General features: G+C 40.6%; 1 protein-coding gene across 2 annotated transcripts; it reads right to left on the reverse strand.

Annotated features, from left to right (window-relative positions):
- Positions 1–2,246: 2,246 nt before the first annotated feature.
- On the reverse strand, positions 2,247–27,352 carry CYP2U1 (cytochrome P450 family 2 subfamily U member 1). 2 transcript variants are annotated; one of them, XM_040476648.1, is made up of 6 exons: positions 26,749–27,352; positions 8,552–9,187; positions 6,176–6,337; positions 3,978–4,145; positions 3,506–3,532; positions 3,102–3,217 (listed from the first exon to the last, which is right to left on the reverse strand). In XM_040476648.1, the coding sequence occupies exons 1-5, from the start codon at positions 27,236–27,238 to the stop codon at positions 3,510–3,512; spliced, it is 1,479 nt and encodes a 492-aa protein (XP_040332582.1). In that variant the 5' UTR covers positions 27,239–27,352; the 3' UTR covers positions 3,102–3,217; positions 3,506–3,509. The 2 variants fall into 2 exon arrangements, with proteins under 2 accessions (XP_040332576.1, XP_040332582.1); XM_040476642.1 differs by lacking the exon at positions 3,506–3,532 and having other exon boundaries at positions 2,247–3,217; positions 26,749–27,344.

Genomic DNA, 27,352 nt, shown 5'->3' on the forward strand with positions numbered 1-27,352 from the left:
AGTCTATAGCAGGGAGTTTTTCAGAAGGGCCACTTTAGGTCACTCTGAGCTGTGACAGTAGGAGAGAGAATGGGCCATGGAAGAAGCTGGCAGGGGGCTCATCTGTAGGCAAAATTCATAGGTTGCGGTATTAAAAGAAACTCTTCCCTCAGAGCTGATAAGTGGAAGAGAGACAAGCACTCAACACTTTGCCACAAGGGGCTTGCGTAGATAGATCCATTCTCCCGCAAATAATGCTGGATTTGGGTGTGAGAAATCAGAGACATGAGCTGTGATACCGCCCTGAGAGTTACTGTGCTTTGAGCAGTCTCCAGCCACGCTTCTGTGTGGCCATCCCTCTCTCTTTGGAAGTCTGCTGCCTCTTCCATTTCCTAACCTGACATCTGGTTTAAAAAAATTTTTGTTTAGCAGTTAAAACAAGAAGAAGAAAAAAAAAAAAAACCCAGACATGATACTAATTTTAATTTCCATTAAAGTTAATTTCCATTAAAATTAAAAGTTTAATAAGAGCACCAAAAATTATGCTAAAAAAGAGGACTAAAAATTAGACATTAAGAAGATATATAAAACAAAATACCATTATTTTTACATTTCAAATAAATCATAAAGTACAAAATCATAAAATGTCAATATATACAAGGAAAGCATTAACAGTCCTTTCAGTGACTTACCATATAAAGAGGTATTTAAAGTGCTACAGTCTGAGGCATTATATTTAAAAGTTTAATGAGCATATGATTCCAACATAATCTCACAGAACAGTTTTGTTTTGTTTCAAATAAGCTACAAACTGGTTAGGAATGTTGAAAATGTATTTATCAACTAAGGAGTAATAAACTTGCTAATGTGACATTATTAGTGCAATTCAAAAGCATATAAAATTCCAGATCAGAGACAAATTGTCCTGTTCAAAGTGCGTTAACCATACATGCATCGTCTCATCAAAAATCTACACAACAACCACTCCATTTGCTCACAATTCTGGGGCATTTAGTTAATTAGTTTTTCTTTTTTAGTTGATAAAAATCCTCAAGGCACCTAGAGATTTGCCTGCCTTTCACCCATCTGTATTGAAAACGCAGAGTAGGCTCTCACGGGATCAAGTGGTGCAGTACAGAGAAATGGTTCAGAAAGAACCCTCTGGTCCTAGGGACTGGTAGGTTTGAAATGAACAAGGTTACTTTCTAGCTATGTACCTTAACTTCTCCGACTTTCAGCTCTATCACCTATAAAATAACATCTTCTTAACAGAGTTTCTTTAAGAATTATGTAAGCATGCCAGTAAAGCATGAAGTAAGTATGGGGCCAGCATGAGGAAAGGTTCCAAACGGTGGTTGTTCATATTCTTATCATGATTGCTTCTATATAAGGAGTACTATGGAAGAATCAAGGAAAGGGCTGGTCATTCTTTGGAGCATATCCTCAATGGGGGAACTACCTGGCATACTAGGCAGGATTATTCCTCATTGTACAGGTCTGCTCAGACATTTAGCATCCTGGCCACATGGCAAGGCCAATAGCACCCTCATCATTGTGACACCCAAACATGCACTTATACATTTCCAAACATGCCCTGGAAGGAGTCATTACCTTTTTTGAGAACTGCTATTCTAGAGGGACCATCTTTATTAAGAAGCAATGTAGTTCTTGGGGCACCTGGGTGGCTCAGTTGGTTAAGTGACCAACTCTTGGTTTCAGCTCAGGTCACGATCTTGTGGTTCATGAGATTGAGTTCCGCATCGGGCTCTGTGCTGGCGGCACCAAGCCTGCTTGGGATTCTCTCTCTCCCTCTCTCTCTACCTCCCACCCCCCGCCACTAGTGAGCGTGTGTACACACACTCTCTCTCTCTCTCAAAAATAAAGTAAAAAAAAAAAAAAGAATGACTCTTTGTCTTTGAGAGTACTCAAAGATGAGACATATTAAGCCTAGTGGAAGAGAGAACACAAAAGGGATGTTCAGCACAGTTTGAATCTTTCCCTGATGAATCCCAGTATCAAAATGCCCAAGCTCACTCACTATTCAGGGCTCAAGTCAAAAGGCAGAGCTACATCTCTGCAAGTAGCTGAGCAGAAAGGAGCTCTGCCTTGAAGCCACCTCTTCAGCCAGGCTCACAGTTTCTAAAGTTGAAATAGAAGGTAGACGTACGGGGCACTGGGTGGTGTCCAACTCTTGATTTCAGCTCAAGTCGTGATCTTGAGGTTCACGGGATCGGGCTGCACACTGACGCCTGCTTCGGATTCTCTCTTCTTCTCTCTCTGCCCCTCCCCCGCTCACGTGAGCACATGCAACGCATCCTCTCTCTCTCAAAATAAATAAACTTAAAAAAAAAAAAAGAAGGTAGACATATAAATTCAAACAATAACCTTTCCGCTACACACTGGACAAGGGCACTTGAGTCCATGTCTACAAAACGTAAAAACTACATCGCAAACAAAAAAGATAACAGTAACAGAACAAAGCCCTTACACCAAACCGACATAAGATCTGTTCAGAGAAAAGCTCTAACTCATCATTGCCTAAACCCACATCCTTCTCTGACAAAGTATTCAAGTCTGAACACTACTTTCGTGTTGTCACAGGTCTTAAACTGGCAGAACTTCCTTCTACTTCTGAATTTGTTCTCCAGAAACTAACAGTGTTTTGGTGAGGTCAGAAAAGAAAAGATACGGGGTATTTGCCCTTCTTTAGTGCTGAAACATAGAGAAGGAGAATTTTCTTAACCTCATTTTACACACAGAATGACTGAGGCACTGAAAGATGAGAAGGAATGTTCATTGGTGGGAGCTCCAATAAACTCCATAAACTCCAGATCTCTTCTTCCTGATCCAGCACTTTGGTCCCCACTCCGTAAGTCACAGATGCACATTACTAAAATGACAGACACATCCTGTTGAAGAATCAAACTCCACCCTCTTTCCGGTCTCCCTCTCATCTGAGCCTGACCCGGACCCACTGCGTTGCTGGGTCTGCTGTCAACTGCAGAGGAAGAATCTGGTCAGAAGGAGATGTATTTACACTCTCTTCTTGGGCACGTTCTTTATCTCTTTGAAATGATTATATTAAATGGATGTGGGGCTAAAGTTAGACCATATCTTCCAGTCAGGATGGGCTTCTTAGAATCCTTCGGTAAAGCAAATGTGAAACTCTGCATTAGGCTCACAAACATCAGAAATAATTCCATCTTTGCCAGCTGTTCTCCCATACACACGCGCTTCCCTAAAAATGAGATCAGAAAAGAAAGTTGACACTATAAATACCACCCTGTTTCCTATCTCAAGAAGGGCAATTGGCAATGGTATGTGAAATATCTCAATTAAGTGTTTTAAATGCAGATATAGAGAGTTTTAAAACAAAATGGTCATATATACCTCATGGCCTCCCAAAGTATATGCTGGTCCGAATTTCTACACACTAAGTTCACATTTTAACTCCTACTCATGAAAACTTATCCTCATTCTAGACAGGAACTAGAGACAGATCTAGGCAACCCTGTCTCCTCCATACCTTCTTATGGCTTTCCTTTGGTCTCAACTGGAAGATTAAAGAGAGAATGAGTCAGAAGACAATGTTTGGAGCATTCCTTTCTGTAGACAGAACCCTACATGTGCTCATACAGGTTTCTAAAAGAGGGACTGGTGAGATTAGCAAACCCAGCCTCTCAGCCACCAGCACAGCAAAAGGTCACAAGTTGCTCTTAACTCCAACAATTTCCTGGGACTCAAACAATCACTTGGGCAGCTCAGAAAGGAAGATTTCTAGTCATATCTCGGGATTTAAAACCAACTGCTTTCATTTTGTTTTTAAAATCTGAAATAAATGCAGGGGGCTGCATTTAATCTCAATTATTTACCTCTTCTCTTCTGTTTGCTTGTCAAGATGGAAATGTTTTTAAAACAGTTTTATCATGAAATAATAAAAGATTCTTTTAGTCTTCCCTCTTCAGTTATGTCATTTAGAAAATAAAAGTTTAACTGACCTATCCCAAAAGGAATAAATGTTTCTTTTTTAATAAGTTGTCCCTGATCATCCAGAAATCGATTAGGGTAGAAATCATCCGGTTTCTCCCAAATGGCTGGGTCTCTGTGTACTGACCACAAGTTGGGTAATATCATTGTGCCTTTAGGAATGGTATATCCTTGGAGCACTAAAACAAACAAAAAAACCAGTGTCATTCAACTAATAGTTCGCGGTAAACATCACTATCTGAAAAAAAAAAAAAATCCGGTCACATATCTAGCTAATTCATTTGTGGAGACTAAGCACTGAGGTACTTGAGGGTTGGGACAAGATGCTATCAACACCATCTCAGGACCCCAGCCTGAGACGAGGCACAGGAACTGCTTTAATAGACACAGAGTTAATGAATCAAATCAAACCATTAAAACATTATAATTAAGAGAAAACACTGAAACAGAAATCATAGGACATTCCAGGTAAACTTCCCAAAGAATTACAAATTCCTAACATAGTTGACCCTTGAGCCATGTGGGGGTTAGGGGCACTGAGCCCCTGCATAGGTAAAAATCTGCATATAACTTTTGATTCCCCAAAACTTAACTCCTAATAGCCTACTGTTGACTGAAGCCTTACCAATAACATAGGTGATTAACAAATATTTTTGTATTATTTACTGTATTTTTATAATAAATAAAGCTAGAAAAAAGAAAATGTTAGTAAAAAGTCACAAGAGAGGGGTGCCTGTCTGACTCAGTCAGTAGAGCATATGACTCTTGATCTCCGGGTTGTGACTTCGAATCTCACATTGGGTAGAGATATTACTTAAAAATAAAAGTCCTTTGGGGCGCCTGGGTGGCGCAGTCGGTTAAGCGTCCGACTTCAGCCAGGTCACGATCTCGCGGTCCGTGAGTTCGAGCCCCGCGTCAGGCTCTGGGCTGATGGCTCAGAGCCTGGAGCCTGTTTCCGATTCTGTGTCTCCCTCTCTCTCTGCCCCTCCCCCGTTCATGCTCTGTCTCTCTCTGTCCCAAAAATAAATAAACGTTGAAAAAAAAATTAAAAATAAAATAAAATAAAAGTCCTTAAAATAAAAAATTAAAAAATAAAAACTTTGCTTTAAAACAAAAATCATAAAATACATTTACAGTATTGCACTGTAAAAAATTGGCCTATAAAAGGACCCATGCAGTTCAAACCTCATGAGTCAACTGTATTTTATGGTAGTAAATGATAAAATAATGAGTATATATATATTTTTTATGCATTCAAGATATACCTAACTTTTTCTTAATTTCTTCCATATTTCTAGGCTATACAGTTCATTCATGAATTTTTTCAAACTACTGCAAAACTCTAAAACTTTTCCCAATACATTTATTGAGAAAAGTCCATGTGTAAGTGGACCCACTGTAGTTCAAATCCATGTTGTCCAAGGGTCAACTGTACAGGGAAGTCAACACTGCTTTTACCACTGACAAGTTCATGTGCACCTTCAACAACACCCAAGATACTGCACACACAGTGCATCTAACTAGCACAAGAAAAACCATGAAGTGATCCAATGTCATTTATAAGTTCTTGCCTCTTACAACTGTCTTATAACCATAGTTAAGCTCATTACATCATGGGCTATCTTCAGAGGAGGGAAGTTCCTTGCTCTAAGGAATTTTACATAAAGTCTGAGTGCTTACATGTCAAAGACATGACCACAAATGGACACATTTCAATGTAGATGTGAAGTTGACACAGGTGCCTTTAGAATCAGATGGGCTCTTCTAATTCTTTAATATTTATGCTTCAGTTGTAGAACTCTAAGAGGTAAGGTAGGATAATTCCCAGTTAAAATGCTTAATTTCATTTTAGGCTAGCTCTTCTGACCTCCAAGAAGACTGAGAGGTAGGTGCCTTTGTTAATTCTGGAGTTTTTTCTGCCAATACAGCCATCTTAAATGGCAGCGTAATTTGTCTGACAATGTAAGTGTGCATGCTCTGAAGTCTAGAGAGCTATTTATAAAACAAGCTGTGCTGGAATACCAGGATGTGAAAAATGGTCAACTGAGGGCTGAAGTATCCACTGGACATTTAATTATCCACAATACAACGTTACACCCTCAGGAGAATCAAGCTGGGCAATGGTCATCACGCCCTCACCTAAAATTCTTTGGACTGGAAGGCTGGGATTCCCTCAAGGGCATTCAAAGGAGAAAGACACTGGACTTGCCTGTTTTCTCTGAGGTCATATGAGGAATGGCAAGTGGCACCACCACAGTCAGCCTCTGCACCTCCATGATGGTGGCTTCTGTGTAGGGCATCTGGGCCTTGTCAGTGAGGGAAGGGACTCTGTCAGCACCAATGACCCTTTCAATTTCTTCCTGAACCTTTTCTATTAAAAAGAATTAAAAAAGGAAAGAATAACAAAGAATAAACCATAAGATAAGCTAGAAGAGTTGAGACTGCCTTCTTATGCATACTTCCCATATGTGTGTCATACACACAAGCAATAAGTTGGCAGTTTGGACCTGACTCAGCCTCAGAGCATAAAGCATTGGTCATATATTCCAGGTAGAGGCAGTTAGTCCCAGGGACCCTGTACCACCCTGTGACTTTGAAGGATAGCAGAACAGATAGAAGGGTAAAGGAGAAAGCATTCTGGATTCAGGAGTACTCTCAATCATTCTTTCATATGGACACTTGTTTTGACTCTCTAAGCTTGTATGTGACAACGTGAGTTATCCCAACAGGGCCCCCAGTGATCCCTGCCCCTTGGTGTTCACGTCCTTGTACAGTCCCCCTCCACTCTGTACTAAGTTGATCTGTGTGACCAACAGAGTAAAGGAGAAGTGACACCATGTCAGTTCTGAGCTTAGGTTATAAAAAACACTGTGGCTCCTGTCTTGATACTTGTTCTCTCTTGGGTCACTCATTCTGGGGGAAGGCAGCTGCCAAGTCAAGCAGCCTTGTGGAAAAGTCCAAGCGGTGAGGCCTGCAGCCAATAGTCAAGTGCATGAGTCATCTTGGAAGTGGATCCTTCAGTCTCAGTCAATCTTGCAGATGACTGCAGCTTCAGCCAACATCTTGACTATAACTTCATGAGGAATCCTAAACCAGCCAGGCTAAGCTGCTCCTGGATTCCTGATCCTCAGAAACTATGTAAGATCGTAAAATGGTGGTTGTTTTTAGATGCTAAATGTTGGGATAATTTGTTAGTCAATAGTGAACAATAATGCAGAAGGCATAATCTCATTTATAGTACACAAAAAATGGCCCCTCAAAGATGTCCACACCCTAACCCCCTGGAACCTATGAATATGCTCCTTTATGTGGCAAAAAAGACCTCACAGCTGTGATCAGATTAAGGGCCTTGAGTAGGGAGGATTACCCTGGATTTTCTGGGTGTGCACTAATTACTTGGGTTTTAAAATTGGAGAACTTTCCCCAGTTGAGTTTAACGTTAGAGGGAGATGTGACTAAAAGAAAATGATCACAGTGCTTCAACATCGCTGGGTCTGACGATGGACAAGCGGGGCCAGGAGCCAAGGCAGCTGGAAATGGATTCTCCTCTAGAGTCTTCAGAAAGGAAGGCAGCCTTGCCAACATCTTCATTTTAGCCCAAAGAGACCCAGAAGTTTAAGATAACAAACTTGTGTTGATTTAAGTCACTAAGTTTGTGGTTATTTGTTATAGAAGCAGTAGAAAAGTAATATATACTGTCCTCTTTTGTATTCTTCCATTATGAACTGCCAGACACTCTGTGAAAGTCACAGAACTTCTCTGGGTCTTCGTTCTCCAGTTTCAAAACAAGATGACTGGGTTCAGACAATCATTATGATTCCCTTCAGCTCTAAATTGTCCTTCTTCTCTAAAATTCTTCCTCTCTTGGGGGCACCTGGGTGGCGCAGTCAGTTAAGCGTCCGACTTCAGCCAGGTCACGATCTCGCGGTCCGGGAGTTCGAGCCCCGCGTCGGGCTCTGGGCTGATGGCTCAGAGCCTGGAGCCTGTTTCCGATTCTGTGTCTCCCTCTCTCTCTGCCCCTCCCCCGTTCATGCTCTGTCTCTCTCTGTCCCAAAAATAAATAAACGATGAAAAAAAAATTAAAAATAAAAAAATAAAAAATATATAAAATTCTTCCTCTCTATAGATTTCACACAGAATCAGACCTGTAGAGATTTAAAGCAGGGGCAAGCAAGTATGACATTAGTCCCACTGGGAGTTTTTCTGTTAATACCTTACCAACTCCCTATGAGGTTCAAGGATTTCCATTTTGTTTCCCAGCCTGAAGACATTGCTTAGAGCTAGAAGCTACAGCATCACCAAAGTTGCTGATACTGATTTAAATAGTCTGGCTTTGGGGAGCCTGGGTGGCTCAGTCAGTTAAGCATCCGACTTTGGCTCAGGTCATGATCTCTTGGGTCATGAGTTTGAGCCCCGTGTCAGGTTCCCTGCTGACAGCTCAGAGCCTGGAGCCCGCTTCGGGTTCTCTCTTCCTCTCTCTCTGCCCCTCCTCTGCTCCCTCTCTGTCTCTCAAAAATAAACAAACATGAAAAAAAAAATTAAATAGCCTGGCTTTGCCTGAATAAAGGAGACATCTGTTAATTACCTTGTATGTCGGGGTTCAGTGACATATAAAGAAGGCACCAAAGCAAGGAGTTAGTTGTGGTATCAGTTCCAGCAATGAAGAGATCCCCAATGATATAAAATAAATAATCTTCATTAAAGCTACTATTGCTATTATTTTTTCTCTCCTCGTCCACGTGGAGAAGGTACATGTCTATGAAATCCTGAGGATTCTCCACATCCAGAGACTCTCGATGGTCTTTGATGATTTTTTTAAGGAAAGTGGTAATATCCTTTTCAATCTGTCTTAATTCTTTAAATGGTCCAAAGGGAAGATAATAAAGCCAGGAGCATATGTTGACCAGGAGGAGCTGGGTGTTGAGACAGATTTCTAACGCTCGTGACATAAGATTGAGCATTTTCTTAAACTCACTATTGGTATAATCAAAACGCTGGCCAAAGCACAGGGAGCAAATGATGTTAGAGACAGCATTGTTGAGAATGGGGAAAGGGTTGAAGGGGACTTCTCCATGCTTCTGCATTTCCTCTTTTATATATTTAAACTCCTCAATAATCTTGGGTTCCAAGCTAAGTTTTCCCAAGCCAAAATGACGAAGAGTTGAATGAGAGAACTTCCTCTGTTGTCTCCAGACTGGACCATAATGTGCAAATACAATCCCTGCAAAAGGACACCAAGAAAAGGTAAGAAAGAGCGATGCCTGATAACACTTAAAAGGACTTACAATGAAGTGTGTCTTGTATTTGTCAAGTCACGTGTGCAAAGTTCATCTACATACAGGTAGAGATCACCAGCCGAGAAGAATGATTAGCGAAATTATCAAGATAGCATATGTTTCTAATAATAAAAATCCTATACAATATAGCTTATAGATAGGAACCCCCAGTGAAATGAAAAGCAATGAATTTCAATTTTTAGAGTTAGTGTACATTTCTTTTTATTTATTTTAGTCTTAAATTTTTTTTTAATTTATTTAAATTCAAGTTAGTTAACATATAGTGTAGTATTGGTTTCAGGAGTAGAACTGAGTGATTTATCACTTACATACAACACCAGTGCTCATCCCAGTAAGTGCCCTCCTTAATGGCCATCACCTACCCCCCCCAGCAGTTTGTTCTACGTATTTTATTTATTCATTCATTATTATTTAATTTACATCCAAGTTAGTTAACATATAGTGTGATAATTATTTCAGGAATAGAATTTAGTGATTCACCACTTACATGTAACACCCAGTGCTCATCTCAACAAATGTCCCTCTTAATGCCCCTTTGCCCATTTAGCCCATCCCCCCACCCCAAATCCCTCCAGCACTCCTCGGTTTTGTTTTCTGTATTTAAGAGTCTCTTATGGTTTGTCTCCCTCCCTGTTTTTAACTTATTTTTGCTTCCCTTCCTTTTTTTTTTTTTTTTTTAATTTTTTTTTCAACTTTTATTTATTTTGGGGACAGAGAGAGACAGAGCATGAATGGGGGAGGGGCAGAGAGAGAGGGAGACACAGAATCGGAAACAGGCTCCAGGCTCTGAGCCATCAGCCCAGAGCCCGACGCGGGGCTCGAACTCCCGGACCGCGAGATCGTGACCTGGCTGAAGTCGGACGCCCAACCGACTGCGCCACCCAGGCGCCCCGCTTCCCTTCCTTTATGTTCATCTGTCTTGTATCTTAAATTCCACATATGAGTGAAGTCCTATGGTATTTGTTTTTCTCTGACTTATTTCGCTTAGCATAATACCTTCTAGTTCCATCCACATTGCTGCAAATGGCAAGATTTCATTCTTTTTGATCACTTAGTAATATTCCATTGTATACATAAACCACATCTTTTTTTATCCATTCATCAGTCGATGGACATCTGGGCTCTTTCCATACTTTGCTATTGTCAATAGCACCACTATAAACATTGGGGTGCATGTGCCCCTTCGAATCAGCACTCCTGTATCCTTTAGATAAATACCTAGTAGTGCAATTCTTGGGTCACAGGGTAGTTCTATTTTTAATATTTTGAGGAACCTCCATACTGTTTTCCAGAGTGGCTGCACCAGTTTGCATTCTTATCAGCAGTGCAAAAGGGTTCCTCTTTCTTTAGTGTAAATTTCTGAATCTTATGTTTCATAAGAGTAAATCCAGGCTTAAAAAATATTTCAGGCTGGGGGCGTCTGGGTGGCTTAGTCGGTTAAGCATCTGGCTCAGGTCATGATCTTGTAGTTTGTGGGCTCAATCCCTGCATGGGGCTCTGTGCCGACAGCTCAGGGCCTGGAGCCTGCTTCAGATTCTGTCTCCCCCACTTGTACCCTGTCTGTCTCTCTCAAAACTAAACAAATATTAAAAAAAAAAAAATTCAGGCTGGACATACCCATATTCTAAAGATTCTGAATAGAAGGAGGCAGGGACAATACCTGATTGTGCTGACTATTAAAATCCCAGCATCTGGCATCATTCTGAGTATACAGGAGGAGCTTGTCAAATATTAGCCAAATAAATCAACAGTCCCACTGGACTATAACACTCACCATCAGTTTGGAACTGAATAGCTGGCGGGTAATCTAAAATGTCTGTTGTCAGCAACAGCCCTAATTTAAGAACATCTGAACTCAAAAGTCGTCCACAACTATACCTCATTTGATTCTCACTTATGTTATACATCTCCCACCATCAAACCCAACAGAATTGTTCCCAGATGTATCAATTTGTTTTCAAATATTCCTTATTTCCTGTCACCTCTTTCACCCTTTTATTTTCCATGGTGCCCTTTATTGTTCCAGCTGGTTCTCCTTCTTTGCCATTTTTAATCTACTTCATTTCTGCTATCTTTGAGTATCACTTATTTAACAAATATTTCTGAATATTGAGTCAGTGCCAGGGACCGGGATGCTGTGAATCCAGCTGAGGATGAAATACAGACCTTTCTCTGTGGTTAAATCTTATCACAATATTTAATACCTTTACAAAATGCCTCTCAATGTAAACATCTGTGTGGTCAAATGAATCAGGCGATTTATCAGCTCTGCTTTTATCCTTGGACTCTGCCACACATCTGCTCAAATCTGCTGCTTCTAGGCCTTCTATTCAGATGTGTGACGACCTCTGTGGGGCATCATTAAGGAATTATTTTAGATTCTCCTGTGCTGAACCCATTTCCAGGATTCTACTTCTTCCTCTTTCTTGTTTCCTTCCCTTCTTTTGCTAAAGCAAAAATGCATGGGCAGCAAATTTCGAAAGATTTTTTTAGAAAATGTGTTTATTCTACCTTTCCTACTTCCTCAGAATTTTGAAGACATTGCTAAGAGTGGTTTGGTAAGTCATCAAACACGTACTTTGTCAATATGACTAGACTTGCCAAATTACTCTCCAAAGTGCTTAGAGCACATTGTCTTAATTACTGTTACTTTATAAGACAGAAATAGACTTCACAGTGAGTCTTAACACCTAATAGGGAAGTCCCCTCTCCTTATTCTCTTTCAACATTGCTTTTTAAATTATTCTTGGCTCTTCACTCTTTTATAAAATTTTAGAGTCAGCTTGTCAAACTCTATTAAAAAAAACTTTGAGGTTTTCATTGGAATTGCATTTAATTTATAGATTTGAAACTGTCTTCCTTCTGATAATTGAAACTGCTTGCAATAAAAAATAAATCCAATTTTGGTTAAATAGTGTTTTTATGTTTTTTTTTTAATCGATGGATTTGGTTTCTTGTATGTTTTCTTAAATTCATATTCATAAATGAAATGGCCAATAAATTTCTTTTTTCTCATAATGTACTTGTCTGGATTATACTGGCCTTCTAAACTAATCCAGGGTATATTGTTTCTCTCTGGAAGAATTTGTGTAAAATTATGTTCCTTCTTTTTTCTTTTGAGTTTATGCTTTTATTCTTTTCCAGATACATAAAGTTGGCCATCTAACTTATTACTTTTCAGACTTTTATCCTAATACATAACTTAGGGAGCTACATTTGCCTCTGGGTACCGCATTAGCTGCAGTCCAGAAGTACTGTTTGCAAGTATTTTCATTATAATCTTAAGTTAAAATTTTTTTCTATTATGATTTTTTGCCACCTAAATTAATTTGTCTTCTACTGAGTTTTGGCGTTAATGAGGCTTGCTTTTTAGCCTAGTATGTGATCGATTTTAATACAATTTCCAATAAAATTCAGAGAATTTTTATAGACTCAATTGTGGGGTACAGGGTTCTCTATATGTCCAATACAAAAAACCTGATAACCATTGGAATCAAATGGTATATTTGTACAAAGGTACAAAATCAAATTTTGTATCCTTAGCAAATTTGATCTTCCTGCTCTCTGTTATTCAAATGCTTATGTTAAAATATTTTGCTATAATGGTACATTTATTGATTTCTCTTTGCAGTTCTGTAAGTTTTGCTATAGAATTTTGCAATGTAGCTGCTTATATCTGTTAACTTATCTTTGCTGTCAGATACCTATATATGCTAGAGAACACTGTTAGGTATATGCAAGTTCCAAATTATTATATCTTCCTCTTCCTGTTCTCATCATATAATTCACTAATTCTTAATAATAAAGTTTGACTTAAAGTATATATTGTCAAAAAGACATCAGCTTTTCTTTTAAAAATATTTTTTTAATGTTTATTTATTTTTGAGAGACAGAGTGAGTGGGGGAGGGGCAGAGAGAGAGGGAGACACAGAATCTGAAGCAGGCTCCAAGCTCTTAACTGTCAGCACAGAGCCCGAGGTGGGGCTCGAACTCACGAACCTCAAGATCATGACCTGAGCTGAAGTCAGATGCTTAACCAACTGAGCCACCCAGGTATCTCAACAGCTTTTCTTTTTAAAGTATTATCTTGGTATAACATTTTCCTTTCTTTCACTTTGAATTTTAACGTACACTTATGTTTGGGGTATTTCTCTTTTTGGAGGGAGGGTATGTCTCTTTTAAAATGACATACATTTGGGGACACCTGGGTGGCTCAGTCCGCTGAGCGTCCAACTTCAGCTCAGGTCATGATCTTGCAGTTCATGAGTTCAAGCCCCACGTTGGGCTCTTTGCTGACAGCTCAGAGCCTGGAGCTTTGGATTCTGTGTCTCCCTCTCTCTCTGCCCCTTTCCTGCTCATATTCTGTCTCTCAAAAATGAATAACTGTTAAAAAAAATTAAAATAACATACATTTGAATTTTTAAAAAATCCATTCTAGCAATCTATCCTTTAGCCAATTTAGTTCATTTATATTTAATATAATTATGAATTTATTTCTAATACATTATTTTGAACTTTACCTGGCTGTATCTATTCTTTTTTCTCCTTCCTTTCTTGCCTTCTTTTGCATTAGAGAAACAAAGTGAATACTCACCCTTAAATTTTTAACACAGTTACTTAAAGTCCAGAATAATGATCAGCAAGCTTTAGCCCACAGGTCAAATCCAGCCTGCTGTCTCTTTTTATATGGCCAGTCAGCAAAGATGAATTTTTGCATTTTTAAATGGTTGGGGAAAAAATCAAAACACCATTTCATGATATATGAAAAAATATGAAATTCAAATTTCAGGGTTTATAAATAAAGGCTACTAGAACACAGGAGTTAATGAGCCACTATAATTCATTCACATATAGTCCATGGCTGCTTTTGTACTAAAATGGCAGGGTACTTGCAACAGGGATTGGAAGTAGCAGAGAACACTTTCTCTGCCAGAGTCCAGGCCAAGACAGACAATTCTCCTTATTTTCTTTTGCTAGTGGCCAGGTTTGTTGGGTGTTCCTTGTCAAACTCAATCTCACACTCAAAGGGAAGCTCTTCAAGAGTCTTCTGTCTACAGCAACTTTTCATCTTGTGTGATGCAAGATCATAGATCTCTGCCCTCACTCCACCCACTTCACATCCCTGGCCAAGAAGTCATTTAAACCCAAGGTTGTTCAGGGCACCTACTTTCTGTTTTTTGAAGGGGTGGGTATGGTGAAAAGGGACAGTCTAACTATATTTTGTATGCATTTCAAACAATCACTGTTCCAGCCCACTGGCTCATACCCATCTCCTGTTAGTTACCACTGGTATCTCCAATTCCTGAGACTTTCTGGGGTTCTGCAGGATAAACTGTCTCACACTCCACTAGTACCTGCCCCCAGTGTAGACCAATTAGGGGTGGTCATCCTCCACTCTATGAAGTCATTTGCCAATCCGATGTCTACTTTTTGTCTTCCAATGTTGTGGCACAGAACTGTAGATCCATTTCATCCTGGGTGGAGTGTGTGCCTCTGTTAAAAGTCTCTCTGGTTTGAGATGGCAAACCAACACATGAAAAAATGCTCAACATCACTCATCATCAGGGAAATACAAGTCAAAGCCACAATGAGATACCACCTCACACCTCCTGTCAGAATGGCTAACATTAACAACTCAGGCAACGACAGATGTTGGTGAGGATGCAGAGAAAGAATATCTCTTTGTACTGCTGGTGGGAATGCAAACTGGTGCAGCCACTCTGGAAAACAGTATGGAGATTCCTCAAAATATTAAAAACAGAACTACCCCCTGACCCAGCAATTGTACTACTAGGTATTTACCCAAAGGATACAGATGTGCTGTTTTGAAGGGACACATGCTCCCCAATGTTTATAGCTGCACTATTAACAATAGCTAAAGTATGGAAAGAACCCAAATGTCATTGATGGATGAGTGGACAAGAAGATGTGGTATATATATACAATGGAGTATTACTCGGCAATCAAAAAGAATGAAATCTTGCCATTTGCAACTATGTGGATGGAACTGGAGGGTATTATGCTAAGTGAAATTAGTCAGTCAGAGAAAGACAAATATCATATGACTTCACTCATATGAGGACTCTAAGACACAGAACAGATGAACACAAGGGAAGGGAAGCAAAAATAATATAAAAACAGGGAGGGGGACAAAACATAAGACTCTTAAATTTGGAGAACAAAGGGTTACTGGAGGGGTTGAGGGAGGGTTGATGGGCTGATTGGATATGGGGCATTAAGGAATCTACTCCTGAAATCATTGTTGTACTATATGCTAACTAATTTGGATGTAAATTAAAAAAATAAATTAAATTTTAAAAAGTCCCTCTGGTTTGGTCTGTGATTATCAAGACAAAAAAGAAATGGAAATGTCTTAACCATTCCTGAAACTAGAACAATCCCTTTAATAAAGCCCTGTAAACTATTTCCTAGGCAACCACAGCTTAGTCACTCTTCCTGCATTTAACCATGGCCAACTCTTGCTGCTTTCAGCATTCAGAGGCTAAGCATTGTTAGGCCCCCTTCTTTTTCCTTAGAAAGATCCAGTCTCTCACTCTAATTTCAGGATTTGATACCAATTTTAACTGTCGTCTAATTTAAGATATCACATACGACATCTCTGCTTTGCTCTATTTCTTAAGGAACTTTATTTTTCTGTTACTAGGTTCTCAGTCTTTATGATCTACTCACCATCTTTTAAACTACACATATATATTTTAGAAATATTTTATCTAGTAAAACACCCCTTTACTATCGGCTTTTCCAATATTTATTCAGAGTCCCCTATATACAAGTTACTTAGGGCATATTGATTTAAAAGAGCCATCGTCTCTCTAAGATGTTAGTCGTTATGGGAACTTAACCAACAATCCAATACACTGTTGTATGTTAGATCGTATTGAAGTTACATATTGTATTGAATGCTGTATGTTGGACTGTACTTTGGCTGCATAGTTGGAATGTACAGTATTGAATGTTTTATGTTGGACTGTATTGAATGTTGCATTGTTGGGATGCACTGATTCAATGTTGTATGTCAGAGGTGGACTGAAGTTGCAGTGTAGACAAAGGAAGGAGCGCCGTGTCAGCTGAGGAAAGGCAGCACTTCTCAGAAGAAAGGACACCTGAACTGATGGCTGCATTTGTAAATAAAGATGTGCATAGGGGTGCCTGGGTGGCTCAGTCGGTTAAGCATCTGACTTCAGCTCCAGTCATGATCTCACAGTTTGTGAGTTTGAGTCCCGAATCAGGTTCTCTGCTTGTCAGTGCAGAGCCTGCTTCAGATGCTCTGTCTCCCTCTCTCTCTCTGCCCATCCCCAGCTCGTGTGCATACATGCGCACTCTCTCTCTCTCAAAAATAAATTTTAAAAAAATTAAGAAAATTAAAGATGTGTATGAAGGTACGTTTTCGAAAAACAACTTGAGCAAAGTTAAAGAGGCTGTATCAAGAAGGGCTAAATTATTATTATTTTTTCTTTCTCAAGTTAGCTAACATACAGTGTAGTCTTGGCTTTAGGAGTAGACTGCAGTGATTCATCACTTAAGTATAACACTCAGTGTTCAGCCCAACAAGTGAAGAAGGGCTAAATTATCTTTAGAGGGAAATCAGGTTTAGATAAGGCAAGGAAATGGAGAGAACCTTCTCAGAAGAGGCTAATGTTTGAAGACTGGGATATGTGACAACAGGTTGACAGGTGTGAAGTGCAAGACAAAAGAGGTGACCAAAGAGACTGCCTGAGAATGCTAGAATGAGAGGCATGGACAGAATTAATGGCCCAAGGCTTTGAACTTTACAAAACACTCATGTTTTGGAGCCAGAATGGCTTATGGTCCTAGGAGCGTCTGAAAGAGGTTCAGGCACATCCTACAGTTGTTAACATCTCCATTCTTAGCCCTGAAAAGCAATGGTATCTGTGGATGTGTACAAAGACTTCACTTCAAGGAGGATAATAACACTAAAAAATAAAAATGCCTCCAAAGCAAAAATGAGGACTCTTGGGTGGGAATGACAAAAATATATCCTTAAGTAGGTTTGGCAAAGAGGCCGATTAGGCTGCGCAACCAAAAACAAACAAACAAACCAGGAAGAGCTAGGGGTCATCACCTCAGAGAAGACTAAATGCCACACATCTCTTTCTCACTGCACCCATTTTCAAATGTTTTCTGCCTGACTTCACTTTTTCCCACTGCAAACTAGCTTTTCCAAGCATCAGGAGCTATCTTCAGATGCCTAATCTCCCATTTTCCCCACCAGAGAGAAAAGGCCTCTATTCTTCAGATCTGACTTAAAAAAAATGCTGGGGGAGGATTCAAATGCTTCAGTCAGGTATCCCCTGGTGATACCAATTTGGAACACCTTAAGTTTATTTTGTGACTTGAAGTTTCCAGACCATGCCATGAACATAAATTCTTGAGTTCGGTGCCCAGCCTACAAACTAGCCACTGGTACAGAGGTAAGATATTCTGATCAAGTCACCTTTGATCAGGGTTCTAATCCTTGCCTAATCACTGCTGTCAGAGAAGGGACTTCATATAAAGACATGACATCTCACGTTCCAACCACAGTTAGTGGGTACAAGTGAGTGGCGAGGACGAAGAGCTCCTCAAAAGGGATTCTTCTACAGAGGAACAGGTGGCACACAGTTGAAACCAAAATCCACTTCAAACCAAACACAGCATAAGCTAAACCGACTGTGATAGATTCTCACAAAGGAATGTTGTACAGCTCTTAGGATCTTTGCAGGAGAATAATTAATAATGCAGAAACATGTTCAGCAAATTTAAGTGACAACAATTTTAAACAATTCTGAAAACAATTTTAAAGGGTGTGAATACAATTCCATTTTAAAGAAGCAAATACACTTTAAAAATGCATGCACATTTTTGCTTTTAATTCCCTTGCCTTTGGGGATGTGTCAAGTAAGAAATTGCTGTGGCTGAGGTCAGAGAGGTTTTTTCTGCTTTCTCCTCTAGGGTTTTGATGGTTTCCTGTCTCACATTCAGGTCCTTTATCCATTTTGAGTTTATTTTTGTGAATGGTGTGAGAAAGTGGTCTAGTTTCATCCTTCTGCATGTTGCTGTCCAGTTCTCCCAGCACCATTTGTTAAAGAGACTGTCTTTTTTCCATTGGATGTTCTTTCCTGCTTTGTCAAAGATTAGTTGGCTGTGGGTCTAGTTCTGGGGTTTCTATTCTATTCCATTGGTCTATGTGTCTGTTTTTGTGCCAATACCATGCTGTCCTGATGATTACAGCTTTGTAGTAGAGGCTAAAGTCTGGGATTGTGATGCCTCCCGCTTTGGTCATCTTCTTCAAAATTACTTTGGCTCTTCGGGGTCTTTTGTGGTTCCATTCAAATTTTAGGATTGTGTTCTAGCTTCGAGAAGAATGCTGGTGCAATTTTGATTGGGATTGCATTGAATGTGTAGATAGCTTTGGGTAGTATTGACATTTTAACAATATTTATTCTTCCAATCCATGAGCATGGAATGTTTTTCCATTTCTTTGTATCTTCTTCAATTTCCTTCATAAACTTTCTATAGTTTTCAGCATACAGATCTTTTACATCTTTGGTCAGGTTTACTCCTAGGTATTTTATGCTTCTTGGTACAATTGTGAGTGGGATCAGTTTCTTTGTCTTTCTGTTGCTTCATTATTAGTGTATAAGAATGCAACTGATTTCTGTATATTGATTTTGTATCCTGCAACTTTGCTAAATTCATGTATCAGTTCTAACAGACTTTTGGTGGAGTCTATCGAGTTTTCCATGTATAGTATCATGCCATCTGCAAAAGGTGAAACCTTGACTTCATCTTTGCCAATATTGATGCCTTTGATTTCCTTTTGTTGTCTGTTTGCTGATGCTAGCACTGCCAACACTATGTTAAACAATAGCGGTGAGAGTGGACATCCCTGTCGTGTTCCTGATCTCAGGGGGAAAGCTCTCAGTTTTTCCCCATTGAGGATGATATTAGCTGTGGGCTTTTCATAAATGGCTTTTATGATGTTTAAGTATGTCCCTTCTATCCCGACTTTCTTGAGGGTTTTTATTAAGAAAGGATGCTGAATTTAGTCAAATGCTTTTTCTGCATCGATTGACAGGATCATATGGTTCTTTTCTTTTCTTTTATTAATGTGAATGTATCACATTGATTTGCTAATGTTGAACCAGCCCTGCAGCTCAGGAATGAATCCCACTTGATCATGGTGAATAATTCTTTTTATATGCTGTTGAATTCGATTTGCTAGTATCTTATTGAGAATTTTGGCATCCATATTCATCAGGGATATTGGCCTGTAGTTCTCTTTTTTTGCTGGGTCTCTGCCTGGTTTAGGAATCAAAGTAATGCTGGCTTCATAGAATGAGTCTGGAAGTCTTCCTTCCCTTTCTATTTTTTGGAACAGCTTGAGAAGGATAGGTATTATCTCTGCTCTAAATGTCTGGTAGAATTCACCAGGGAAGCCATCTGGTCCTGGACTCTTATTTGTTGGAGATTTTTGATAACGGATTCAATTTCTTCGCTGGTTTTGGGTCTGTTCAAGTTTTCTATTTCTTCCTGTTTGAGTTTTGGAAGTGTGTGGGTGCTTAGCAATTTGTCCATTTCTTCCAGGTTGTCCAGTTTGTTGACATATAATTTTTCACAGTATTCCCTGATAATTGCTTGTATTTCTGAGGGATTGGTTGTAATAATTCCATTTTCATTCATGATTTTATTTGGGTCATCTCCCTTTTCTTTTTGACAAGCCTGGCTAGAGGTTTATCAATTTTGTTTATTTTTTCAAAAAAACAACTCTTGGTTTCATTGATCTGCTCTACAGTATTTTTTAGATTCTATATTGTTTATTTCTGCTCTGATCTTTATTATTTCTCTTCTTCTGCTGGGTTTGGGGTGTCTTTGTGTTCTGCTTCTATTTCCTTTAGGTGTGCTGTTAGATTTTGTATTTGGGATTTTTCTTGTTTCTTGAGATAGGCCTGGATTGCAATGTATTTTCCTCTCAGGACTGCCTTTACTGCATCCCAAAGCATTTGGATTATTGTACTTTCATCTTCATTTGTTTCCATATTTTTTATAAATTTCTTCTCTAATTGCCTGGTTGACCCATTCATTCTTTAGTAGGGCTAAAGACAAAGGCAGTACATAAAAATACCAATAATGGCTGTCTCAGAATAACAATGATCCCAAATGGCTTTCAATTCTTTTTGGAAAGAATTGAAAGGAATTCTTTTTTTTTTTTTTTCCTCTTCCACATGTTTTACAATAATAAACATGAAGTAAAAGTACTTAAATACATTAAATTTGATGCAATTTACATCCATCACATGTAAGTTTTCTTCCTCCTGACATAGAGAAGGTGCTATCTACCCAGTGATTACACTTGCCCTTTCCTTCCACGGAGTCATAGAAGTGTTCCTTTTAGTGGGAGTTCAGGCCCTCTTGCTACGAGTACATAACTATTTCAAATACCTATTTTACTGCACTTACTACAAGATTTGGTTATCCTGTTTTTCTTATTTTAGTTTAGTTTAGTTTTGAGAAAGAGAGACAACGCACACAAGCAGGGAAGGGACAGAGGGAGAGGGAGAGAAAGAATCTTAAGTAGGCTCCACACCCAGAGCAGACGACCCTGAGATCATGACCCAAGCCAAAATCAAGAGTCAGACACTCAACCGACCAACCGAGCCACCCAGGCTCCCCTCCTCATTCATTTTTTTTTTTAATTTTTTTTTTTAACATTTATTTATTTTTGAGACAGACAGAGACAGAGCATGAACGGGGGAGGGGCAGAGAGAGAGGGAGACACAGAATCGGAAGCAGGCTCCAGGCTCTGAGCCATCAGCCCAGAGCCGACGCGGGGCCCGAACTCATGGACCGCGAGACTGTGACCTGAGCTGAAGTCGGACACTTAACCGACTGAGCCACCCAGGCACCCCCTCATTCATTTTTAAATTCCCCAGATGAACTTTCATTTTCTATCTTCATCTCCTAATTTCATTTTGCATCTTGTTCCCCTTTAAAGTAGTCAGTACCGACTGATCTATACTCTGCTCTTAAATTTCTTCCAAATTTCCTTTTATGTTCCATTTTTTTTATGGCTCTGCAATTTGCTTTCACTCTTGCTCCAAGTTTCTAGCAATCTCTTAAAATTAGAAATAATGTAATTTCTGGGGCGCCTGGGTGGCTCAGTCAGTTGAGCGTCAGACTCTCAATTTCAGCTCAGGCCATGATCCCAGGGTCATGGGTTCAAGCCCTGAATTGGACTCTGAGCCAAGCATGGGGCCTGCTTAGGATTCTTTTTCTCTCCTCTGCTCCTTGCCCCTGCTCATGCTGTCTCTAAAATTAAAAAAAAAAAAAAATCTAATTTCTATCAACAGAGAAATAGATAAATCAACTAATAACAGCTGGAATAGAAATGGTACTTTAAATATATGACATATATAAGTTTTTAAAAAACATACCGAATAAAACTATGTATTGTTTATGAATGTGAAGCAAATCTGAATGGTAGATAAAGAAATTTATATGCTCTCTGAACTTTATATTTGAAATGTTTTATAATAAAAATGTGATGTACACAAACCTTTTAGAAGAAATAGACCACACCTAGGGTAAAGCACTTTTGGTAGCCTTGACTCTGACTTTGTAGCTTTATTTTCTATTCCTGCTCAGGAAAGAATCAGGTAGACTGATGAGAATGATGGGCATAGCTAATGTAAAATACCTTTATGGCATATCTAGCTTACTAGAGTTTTTATTGGCTTAAAAAGAACATCAACTTGCCCAAGCATATTTTGAAAAATTCAAATATAATAACTTCCCCACATTCTAGAACTTTTTGGCAATGTGTTAAGTCAAGTATTTCCAGCCTGTCTCTGAACATCACTGTTTATAAAACATTCCTTTCTCTGCTAGTCTCACCAACTTTAGTACCAATGTTCTTTAAAAATCTTTTAAATTATTTTTTAAATTTTTTGAGGGAGAGAGCATGTGTGCGCAAGTGTGTGAGTGGAGGAAGGGCAGAGGGAGAGGAAGAGGGAATCGCAAGCAGGCTCCACGGCCAGTGCAGAGCCAGACCCAGGGCTCGATCTTACCACCGTGAGTTGGATACTCAACCGACTGAACCACCCAGGTGACCCTAAAAATATCTTGTACTAAATATTTAATAATGCTATTGACCTCTAATTCCTAATACTGTTTCTCTTTCTCCTATACACATTTCTCTTCTAGACAATTTCACATTTTCTAATTCCGCCATTGGAAACAGTAGCCAAACTGCGTGAACACTCCTCAAGTAGTGCTGAGCTGCTCAGCCTCTAGCTCTCATGGCCTCTCCTTGAGGCTGATAACTTCAGGCTATCCATTTCTCGATTTGTGACATCTACTCAGAATTTGTCTGGTCCCTCATCCTTTGATGGGCATCTTGAAATAAGCTCATATTCTCCCCTTTTATTCTTCACCTTTGAACAATTTCCATTAAAAAAATTCCTCAGCTGTCTCCATTTTCCTATTCAGATGACCTGTTCTCTACTCTAAGTTAGCCCCACAAGCATCTCCTTTGTGACCTATGGTTCTTCCTTTACCTTCTCTTGTCAACTGCCTCCACCACAGCAACTTTTCTCAGCTCACAGCACACTTCCCAACACACACCCATTACAATACCAGACCAGCATCACCTAAAGAACCCTAACTGTCTCTTGGGAGAATGAATGCTTTGGTTGAGATGCTGAAACACCCAGTTACCCCAGGCTCCCAGGCCTTTCCTACATAAAGATCTAATAATAAGCTGTGATTCAACTAATACTTAGAAACTGTCTTATCATAGGGGCAGCGAGGTGGCTCAGTTAGTGAAGCGTTGGCTCAGGTAATGATCTCAAGGTCCTGAGATCAATCCCAAGTCAAGATCCACGGTGAGCATGGAGCCTGCTTAAGATTCTTTCCCTCCCCCTCATTCTGGCCCTCCCCCACATACACACGCTCATGCACACATGCACTCGCACTCTCTCTCCCTCAAAATAAAAAAGAAACTGCCTTATTACAGATTTTTGAGCAAACCATATATTCACCAAGAAGGACCTCAAAGAAGAAAATCTAATTCACACCTTAAAAATATCTAGAGGAAAAGACATGCAAGAAAATTACAGTATAATGTGTTACATGCATCAACAGATGTTTGTATGCATAGATTCATTCATTTTTTGATTACCTATTCTGTGCCAACTAGTGGGGATACAGTGGGTAACAACATGAACCAAACCTTTGCCCTCACAGAGTTTATATTCCATTGGTAGGTGGGGCTGGTAATAGGCTAAATATTTTCAAAGTGTTTAATGAGTGAAATATGAAAGAGATAAAATAAGTTGTGATATTGAGCAGTGTCTAAAATAGGACTGAAAGGTGACAATTAGCCTGAGAGAGGATAAGGAGTCAGTCATATGAAAAGTTATTCTAGGCCCAAGGACAACAAACCCAGTAGACTGAGGCAGTCACAAGCTTGCCAGGAATCTGCTTAATTTTTCTAGACCAGGTTGAAATGTATGAGTCAAGGCAGAATGGAGAGAGAGAGAAAGTGAGAAAGGCAGGCAGGGCCCAGATTCTTCCAGGCACAGTAGGTCCAGGATGGAGTTGGAGGCAACTGGTTTCAGCTGGGGAGCAACATGGTTTGATTCATGGGTTTTTTTGTTTTGTTTTGTTTAAGTTTATTTATTTATTTTCAGAGTGAGAGAGAGGAGAGATAGAGAGTGCAAGTGGGGCAGTGGCAGAGAGAGAGGAAGAGAAAGAGAATCCCAAATAGGCTCTGCACTGCCAGCCCATAGCCCAATGTGGGCCTTAAGCCCTTGAACCCTGAGATCATGATCTAAGATGAAGTCAGAAGCTCAACATCTGAGCCACCCAGGCACCTGTGATTCTTGGTTTTTAAAAGAGATCCCTTTGGCTGATGTGTAGATAAAAAACTCGATGGGACACCTGGGTGGCTCAGTCAGTTAAACGTCTGACTTTGGCTCAGGTCATGATCATGCGGTTCGTGGGTTCGAGCTTCATGTCAGGCTCTGTGCTGGCAGCTCAGAGCCTGGAGCCTGCTTCGGATTCTGTGTCTCCCTCACTCTGTCCCTTCCCTGCTGACACACACACACACACACACACACACACACACACGCTCTCTCTCTCAAAATAAACATTAAAAAAATTAAATAAATAAAATAAAATAAAATAAAATAAAATAAAATAAAATAAAATAAAATAAAATAAAATAAAATAAAATAAAATAAAACTGGAGTAGAAGCAAGTAGGCTAGGGAAGTGGCTTCAAGTATCAAATGAAAATGATGGTACCTGGCATGAAGGTGCTGACAATGGAGATCGAAACAAGTGGATGGATACAGAACTGTCTCTGCAGAATTGACAAGACCTGCTGACTGACTGGCAGGGGGTGGGAGGGGGAGGGGCTTCAGCCCAAACAGTGGTGTCATAGAGAAAGGGTAGCTCCCCTCTCCCTGGCAGAGAGAGGTGTGTTGGGGAACACATTCTCAAAGAGGTGACATTTAAGCAGGTTTGAGAAACAGAAAATAGCAAAGATGACGTGGGAAGATTGGAACCTCGTTCGTTGCTGGTGGGAATGTAAAATGGTGCAGACACTGTGGAAAACAGTAGGGTAGTTACCCAAAAAATGAAATACAGAATTGCCATATTATCAAGCAATTCCACCTCTGGGTAACTACTCAGAAGAATTGAAAGGAAGGACTTGAATGGATATTTGTATATGTACCGTGTTCATAGCAGCATTTTTCATAATAGTGAAATGGCAGAAGTATCCAAGCATCCATCAGGGGATAAACAAAATGTGTTATATACATTCAACTGAATAGTATTCAGACTTAAAAAGGCAAGCAATTCTCACACATGCTACAACATTGAAAAAGCTTAAAACATGGGGCTAAGTGAAAGTGTCAGTTACAAAAGAATAAATATTAGATGATACCAATCATATCAAGTACCTAGAATAGTCACATCCATAGAGTCAGAAAATAGAACAGTGGTTGCCAGGGGATAGAAAGAGGAAGGAGGGTTTTTTCTATTTTTTCTTTTAAATTTTTAATTTTAAATTCTAAGTAATCTCTACACCCAACGTGGGGCTCAAACCTACAACCCCAGGATCAAGAGTCACATGCTCTACGAACTGAGCCATCCAGGTGCCTGCCTCAAGGAGGGTTTTTTTTAAAGTTTGTTTAATGGTACACAGTTTCAGTTTTGCAAGATGAAAAGTATTCTGGAGATAGTGGTAATGGTTTCATAACAATGTAAATGACCTAATGTCACTGAACTTAAAAATGGTTAAGATGGCAAATTTTATGTGTATTTCACCACGATGTGTTTAAAAGAGAGAAAAGAAAAGAAGAGAAAACAGGAGTTTTCCAGGCAGCCATGAGGCTGGAAGAGAATTCTAGGTAGAAGCAGCAGCACGTGTGACGGCATGGAGACCATGGGTTACGAACTGTGACATGTTCTTCAGTGGGACATTTAAAATATTATGATCATCACTGCTATTCATTAAAATTCTGAGGGAAAACTCTGGCTTAATCAGATTCTTAAAAGCCTGAATCTTTTTATGTTGCAGTCCACATTCTCCTAGATGTCAGTTTCGTGGTAAAGACCTGCTTCCAGGCCCAAGATTGCAAAATTCTGTAGCCCCAGTTGTGATAAGGGCAGTGAAAAAAGTACTTGTGCAAAGAAACTGGTTCCAAAAGGGAGCTAACTTGGAGAGGGAGTGACAAAAAGCTTCCAGAAGGAAAGACTGATGAAAGGCAATTAAATTAACATATGAACTCAGACAAAAAAGTCTGGGACCTATGCCAGCCAGTAAGACAAAGGGTAAGACTGATAAACAAAGGAGGTGGGAGGATTGGGTTAGGGAGAGGGTAAATGTGGATAGTATGTTTCCCAACCATCAAAACTGCCCAACTTGGACTTCCATAAGCAGAAATCGCAGAGGTTGCAAACCCAGTAAACTAGATTTGCCAATAGGCTCCTAACACGTTTTCTGGACTTTCTATCTTACGGGGAACTATCTTCTTAAACGATTTCATTCAGAACACAGAAGGTGTAATGAATATCCCTGCCTCCATCTAACACAGCCAAAGGCCTTGTTCTGGAAAGGACAGACAGGAAAGATAGAGCCTGGCTTTCACACGTCTCCACCCGCGCCCCCGTCCCCATTTCCCTTCCTCAACTTTCCAGTGGGTTTCCCACTTCTTATCTTGGAATAAGAACGAGTCCCTCATCCATCACAGCTCGATACGATCTTAAAGGCACCAGGAAAAGGAGGCGTTGCCGCCGCCCTCCTACTTTGGGGCTGCCTACGGTGAGCCGGGCTGGGTGCGCGCGGCTGCAAAGGACACAGGAACCACAGCCCGGTACCTGGCGCCCCATGCGCCACATCGCGCGTTCACACGGCCCGCGACCCTCAAGGCTCCGGCGGCCGAGAAGCGGCTCACCCTTCTCCTTGGTTACGAGGGAGACGAGCGGCACCCGCGGGCGGTCGCTGAAGATCTCGGCCTGTTGCACCAGCGCCTCGCGCACGCTTTGGAAGTCGCTGAGGACCACCACCAGGTAGTGGCCGATGAAAAAGCTGAAGACGTTGCCGTATACGCGGGCCAGGTCGGCCAGGTACAACTGCGGGCCCAGGGCCGAGGGCTCCACTCCTGCGGCCCTCGCCCGACGCTGCAGCCAGCTCTTCCGTCGGAGGAACGGTGGCAGCAGCACGAAGCCGAAATTGCCCAACACGGGCCAGGGCGTGGGTCCGGGGGGGATGCCCCGCGCCCGGTGCCGCCACAGCCAGCTCCAGCCGAGGAGCGCCGCGAGGCCGAGCAGCAGCAGCGCTCCGCCGGTGGAGTCCAGCCGCAGCAGCCCGGAAGGCGCGTGCAGCAGACGCAGAGGCCAGGGCGAGACCTCGGCCGGGGGCTGCGGCAGCCCGGGAGAGGCCATGGCCTGAGCGCCAGCGTCCCCAGCCTCGACTGCACCGTCTCACCCGGGGCTGACCCCTGGGAGAGCGCAAGCAGACACCGGCCGGAGACGCCTCCTGCGGAAGACTAACTCCAC

Source organism: Herpailurus yagouaroundi, unplaced genomic scaffold (genome assembly GCF_014898765.1).
Source record: "Herpailurus yagouaroundi ecotype Mexico unplaced genomic scaffold, PumYag 28, whole genome shotgun sequence".
Taxonomy (NCBI): Eukaryota; Metazoa; Chordata; class Mammalia; order Carnivora; family Felidae; genus Herpailurus; species Herpailurus yagouaroundi.

Bases quoted from the DNA above. Each gene is read 5' to 3' on its own strand.
- CYP2U1 (XM_040476642.1), bottom strand. From the start codon at position 27,238: ATGGCCTCTCCCGGGCTGCCGCAGCCCCCGGCCGAGGTCTCGCCCTGG. The intron at 6,338-8,551 runs GTAATTAACAGA...TCTTTTTAATAG, and splicing joins ACTGAACCCCGACATACAAG to AAAAGGTTCAGGAAGAAATT. The intron at 3,218-3,977 runs GTCAGTTAAACT...TCTCATTTTTAG, and splicing joins ATTTATTCCTTTTGGGATAG to GGAAGCGCGTGTGTATGGGA.